Source organism: Leucoraja erinacea, chromosome 20 (genome assembly GCF_028641065.1).
Source record: "Leucoraja erinacea ecotype New England chromosome 20, Leri_hhj_1, whole genome shotgun sequence".
In the NCBI taxonomy this organism is placed as follows: Eukaryota; Metazoa; Chordata; class Chondrichthyes; order Rajiformes; family Rajidae; genus Leucoraja; species Leucoraja erinaceus.
In genome coordinates, this window is record NC_073396.1 from 17053158 (window position 1) to 17059157 (window position 6000).

General features: G+C 43.7%; 1 protein-coding gene across 1 annotated transcript in view; it reads right to left on the bottom strand.

Moving 5' to 3' along the window:
- Positions 1–6000, bottom strand: part of srebf1 (sterol regulatory element binding transcription factor 1) — a 43746-nt gene that overhangs the window by 7677 nt on the left and 30069 nt on the right. The window contains exon 16 of the mRNA XM_055651905.1: positions 2202–2334. Coding sequence (XP_055507880.1) covers positions 2202–2334 — 133 coding nt within the window. The remainder of the gene's footprint in view (positions 1–2201; positions 2335–6000) is intronic.

Below are 6000 nucleotides of genomic sequence, written 5' to 3' on the forward strand. Positions count from 1 at the left end.
ATTTGCCACCTAACAAAATGCACTCAAATTCACCAAGGTTTTTTTGACAATACTTCACAAACCATACTGTTGAATACTCAGGACAAGAGTAGAGATACAAGGGAATATAACCAAGTTACCCATCTGTTTTCATTGGTAACATCCCAGAACTTCCTAAAAATAGTACGTACCTTTACCACGTAAATTGTTGACATACATTAAGGTTCAATATCACCACCTTCTTAACAAATGAGCAAGCAAATTAAGATACAGATGGCACAGTGAGGCATAACATTTCTCAAGCCCAATGTTCAAAAAGACTGAAAGATTCTATCTCTTCACCTCTGCCTATCCTTAGCCCCACGTCCCCCTCCCTTTTTCATCTGTGCATTAATTGCCTCATATTGTGTTTTGAATTGAATTATGTCTTTACTTTGTGTACTAGTCATGTCTCTACTATTTATTTAATTCCCCTTACATGTTTTTCCTCTACCTGCTAAATTTTTGTAAGGTGTCCTTGAGACTCTTGAAAGGCGCCCATTAAAAAAATTCATTATTATTATTATCCCCTATGTCTGTGCTGTGAGATCCCAAGAGTCTCCGTTATCCTTAGTGCTCAAGAAAATGATGCACTAAAGTGGTATGTTTAAGAAAGAGCTGCAGATGCTGGAAAATCGAAGGTCGACAAAAATGGTGGAGAAACTCAGCAGGTAAGGCAACATCTATGAAGCGAAGGAACAGGTGACGTTTTGGGTCGAGACCCTTTTTCAGACAGTGGTATCGTAATTTTCCGTGATGCGAAATAATGTCATCGTGATTGTGTCAAGAAATGTCAGTTGACAAAAAAAGATTTTGTACCGATTAATCTACGTTTCTTTCCACACAAATGCCATGAGCGTGAATTTTAATCTGTATATCAGGTTTCTGTGACTTCAATAAGGGTACATTTCCATAAACTGACCAGCCGTAAATTAGCACGCATGCCTCTATTAGCATGCATGGAGCAATCTTTCCTCATATCATGACCACATCATCTTTGTAATTATTCTGGTGAATCTATGCTGCACCCCACATTAGGGCAAGTTTTGGGGACTGTCAATACATGCTGACCTTACCAGCACCCATGTCCTGTGATTGAATAAATGCGAAATAAGATTTTGGTGTGCCTTTGCTCAGTGATCAGCCATCTAAAATTCCGACCATATTCCAAACAGAGAGTATGTGAAATCCTCAGCCACCTTCCCCACCACTCCCCACAATTCCACATAGTAATAATGCAATTTCAACACTAGGTGAATTTTAACATGAGATTACAAATCTATTTGGTGGTGGAAACCATAATACTATAGTTAAGCACACGCTTAAATTAGAAGGATTGGTGATACACAATTAGAACCGATACTGAATCTTATACGTTTGGAACCATCAAATGATCAAGATAGTTAGTCAGGTGCCTGTCCCACTTGCGTGTCCTTGGCACGCAAATTACGCAACCTCGTGGTCGCGTTGAGGCCTTGCGGGGCCGGTCCCACTTAGAAGCGCAGACGGGTATGTAGTTGTGCGCGACATCGCGCGGGGCTCCGAAATTTTTGTAGCGAACAAAATCTTTGCGCGCCCACGGCCTGTCGCCGAACTGACGGCGAAAGTGGGACAGGCCTAAGACCCTGGCGCGATGCAACGTCTCGCCTTCAACAACAGCAGAAGCAGGCAAACGATCGCCGAACTCGGCCTGGGGCTCACGGCCGTTGCCGTCCGGATCTGCCCCCACTTGTACTCCCAGATCGGGACCAAGAAAATTGAAGATAAGACACAAAATGCTGGAGTAACTCAACGGGACCGGCAGCATCTCTGGAGAGAAGCAATGGGTGACGTTTCGGGTCAAGACCCTTCTTTTCAGACTGAAGAAGAGTCTCGACACGAAACGTCACCCATTGTTTCTCTCCAGATCAGCTGCTGGTCCCGCTGAGTTACTCCGGCATTTTGCATCCATCTGCAAATGACGTCACGCGCTCCAGACGGCTGTGCAGTCGAATTAAGTCGCGCGGGACCGTGGAGGCTCAACGCGACCACGAGGGCGCGTAATTAGCATGCCAAGGACACGTAAGTGGGACAGGGGCTTGAATCTTAAAATACTCTTGGCTAAAACAACACTGTTCAAGATACTTTGAATGTATACACTGTAGAAGAAGTTAGGTGGAGATAATTTAGGCAATGGCACCTACTCTGTTGCATGTAATGGTTTTGGCATGCATTCCACCATAGGATACAGACGTTCTGCTGCCTCATCATCACCTTGCAACCAGTTGATGGCAACCGCAATCATGGATGCCCACCACTTTGTGACTGGATCCGTGCCTATGAATATAATGAACACCAAGCATTAAAATCAGAAGTAACAGCCCAGGTGGGCACAAAGCCATATGTACAGGAAGATAAAAGGGTTTATGCAGTTGTGTAATTACAGAGAAGTGATGGCTGGCATCAAGGTCCTGATTTGGGATCTGTCGCCCGTTTGCCAAATAAAACATAAGGTGCGGTAATTGATATCATTGAATATCAAACAGCCTCCCACATCAACTGTCAGGGTTCACACAAAGCCAAACAGATCAATCACACTGATGCAACTGGACTGTCTTTGTTCACAGGCAAAATATTGCAGAAACCAAAAGCACAAAGTACTGTAATCACTCAGCAAGTTATGCAGAACCTGAAGCAGGGAGAACAGAAATAGTATAACAGGTCGATCACATTTCATCAAAATTGTCCAAAGTGGATAAAATGCTGCTATTTAGGAGTGAAGATGTGGGTTCATAGATCGAGTTGAAAAATTAAGAAGTCAATGTCATATGCCAGCAGATTGTGACAAATAGTTGGAGAAACGTGTAGTCAGAGTGATGGGTCCATGATGTCCACTGCATAAAGTGAACACACCCAGCCACAGAAACAGCATCAAAAACACATATTTTGGAAAGGATCCACACATTATCTTATGACATAAATGAAGGCTGTACAGCCCATTGAGTCTAGGATAGCTTCCTGAGCAATTGCACTCTCCCATATTTGACGATGTGACAAGTAAAATGGATGAAGGAGAGCCAGTGGATGTAGTGTATCTGGACTTTCAGAAAGCCTTTGATAAGGTCCCACACAGGAGATTAGTGAGCAATATTAGACCACATGGTATTGGGGGTAGGGTATTGACATGGATAGAGAATTGGTTAGCAGGCAGGAAACAAAGAGTAGGAATAAACGGGTCCCTGTCAAAATGGCAGGCAGTGGCGAGTGGAGTGCTGTAAGGCTCGGTGCTGTGGCCGCAACTATTTACAATATACATTAATGATTTAGATGATGGAATTAAAAGTAACACAACAAATTTGCAGATGACACAAAGCTGGGTGGCAGTGTGAACTGTGAAGAGGATGCTAGGAGGTTGCAGGGTGACTTGGACAGGTACAGCGAGTGGCAGATGCAATATAATGTAGATAAATGTGAGGTTATCCACTTTGGCAGCAAGAATAAGGAGGCAGATTATTATCTCAATGGTGTCAGATTAGGAAAAGGGGAGGTGCAACGAGCCCAGGGTGTCCTTGTACATCAGTCACTGAAAGTAAACATGCAGGTACAGCAGGCAGTGAATAAAGCTAATGGCATGTTGGTCTTCATAACGAGATGATTTGAGCATAGGAGTAAAAAGGTCCTTCTGCAGTTGTACAGGACCCTAGTGAGACCACATCTGGAGTATTGTGTGCAGTTTTCGTCTCCTAATTCGAGGAAGGACATTCTTGCTATTGAGGCAGTGCAGTGTGGGTTCACGAGTATAGCGGAACTGTCATATGAGGAAACCTTACCTACCTGTGGCATCACAGGTAGATAAGGTGGTCAAAAAGGCTTTTGGCACATTGGCCTTTATCAGTCAGAGTATTGAATATAGAAGTTGGGCAGTCATGTTGCAGTTGTATAAGGCGTTGGTGAGGCCACATTTAGAGTTTTGTGTTCAATTTTGGTCACTATGTTATAGGAAATATGTCGTCAAGCTGGAATGGGCATGGAGAAGATTTACAAGGATGTTGCCAGGACTAGAGGGTCTGAACTAGAGGGAGAGGTTGTGTAGGCCAGGACTATTCCTTCGAGCGCAGGAGGATGAGGGGTGATGAGTAAAATCATAAGGAATAGATTGGGTAGATGCAGTCTCTTGCCAACTCCACCTATTATTGTGGATAATTGGCCTAAACATCATGTGTGAGAGGGATGCCTGCTGTGTTTTTAGAAACAGGTTAATCTTGTGATTGAAATTCAATTGCTGGTGCATAGCTCCTTGAAAGTGGTGTCACAGGTAGATAGGGTGGTCAAGAAGGCTTTCGGTACATTGGCCTTCATCAGTCAGAGCATTGAGTATAGAGTATTGTGCTCAGTTTTGGTTGTCGTATTATAGGAAAGATGTTGTCAAGCTGGAAAGGGTGGGCAAAGTGTGCCTAAGGGCCTCTTTCCAGGCTTTAAGAAAAAACATTGAATAAAATGAAGAAATTGGATGTTATTTGCATCTTGTTCAACACGGATATTGTGGGCCGAAGGGCCCATTCCTGTGCTGGACTGTTCTATCCTTATTCTATTCCATAACAAAGGCTATATTCTGCAAAAATATGCTATATTCTTTTTATAATAACGATGATATTTATATTCTTATGCATCAATATATATGCTATAAGGTCATAAGTGATAGGAATAGAATGAGGCCCTTCGGCCCATCATGTCTACGCCATTCAATCATGGCTGATCTATCTCTCCCTCCTTTCCCCATTTTCCTGCCTTCTTCCCATAACCCCTGGCACCTGTACTAATCAAGAATCTGTCGATCTCTGCCTTAAAAATATCCACTGACTTGGCCTCCACAGCCTTCTGTGGCAATAAATAACAGATTCACCACAGTCTGACTAAAGAAATTCCATCTCATCTCCTTCCTTAAAGAACCCTTTGTCCTAGACTCTCCCACTGGTCGAAACATCTTCTCCACTTCCACTCTATCCAAGCCTTTCACTATTCCGTTTATTTCAATGAGTTCCCCCCCTCATTGTTCGAAACTCCAGCGAGTACAGGCCCAGTGCCGACAAACGCTCATCATGGATCAACATTCTAATTCCTGTGATCACCCTTGTAAACCTCCTCTGGATCCTCTCCAGAGCCAGCACATCCTTCCTCAGATATAGTGCCCAAAATTGCTCACAATACTCCAAATGAAGCTTTACCGAGCCTGATTGTATGATTCTATGTGCTGAAGTTCTCTCTCTGTGTGTAGCTGCTTTGCAGCAACAGGGTTTTATCGACATGGCAATGTGTGAGATTAGACGGCAGATTTATAGTGTGCAGATACATAAGGGGATAACGTTTAGTGCAAGGTAAAGCCAGCAAAGTCCGTTCAAGGATAGTCCGAGGGTCACCAAAGTGGTAGATAGTAGTTCAGCGCTGCTCTCTGGTTGTGGTAGGATGGTTCAGTTGCCTGATAATAGCTGGGAAGAAACTGTCCCTGAATCTGGAGGTGTGCGTTTTCACACTTCTGTACTTTTTGCCTGATGGGAGAGGGGAGAAGAGGAGTGGCCAGGGCGAGACATGTCCTTGATTATGCTGCTGGCCTTGCCGAGGCAGCGCGAGGTATAAATTGAGTCAACGGAAGGGAGGTTGGTTTGTGTAATGGTCTGGGCTGCGTCCACAATTTGCTGCAATTTCTTAATGCTTGCTGAACAATTATTTTCTGGGGAGAGTTCAGTTTATTATCATGTGGACCGAGGCATATTGTCAGCATGGCCTGATTCTGTTCAGTTTAGCTTTATTACCATATATTCATCTTGAGAACATACACGGCATGATTAGCAAGTTTGCAGATCGAACTTAAGTAAAATTGATTAGTACAGTGTCAGAGATTATGGGGGAGAAGGCAGGAGAATGAGGTTAGGAGGGAGAGATAGATCAATCATGTTTGAATGGCGGTGTAGACTTGATGGGTTGAATGGCCCAAGTCTGCTCCTA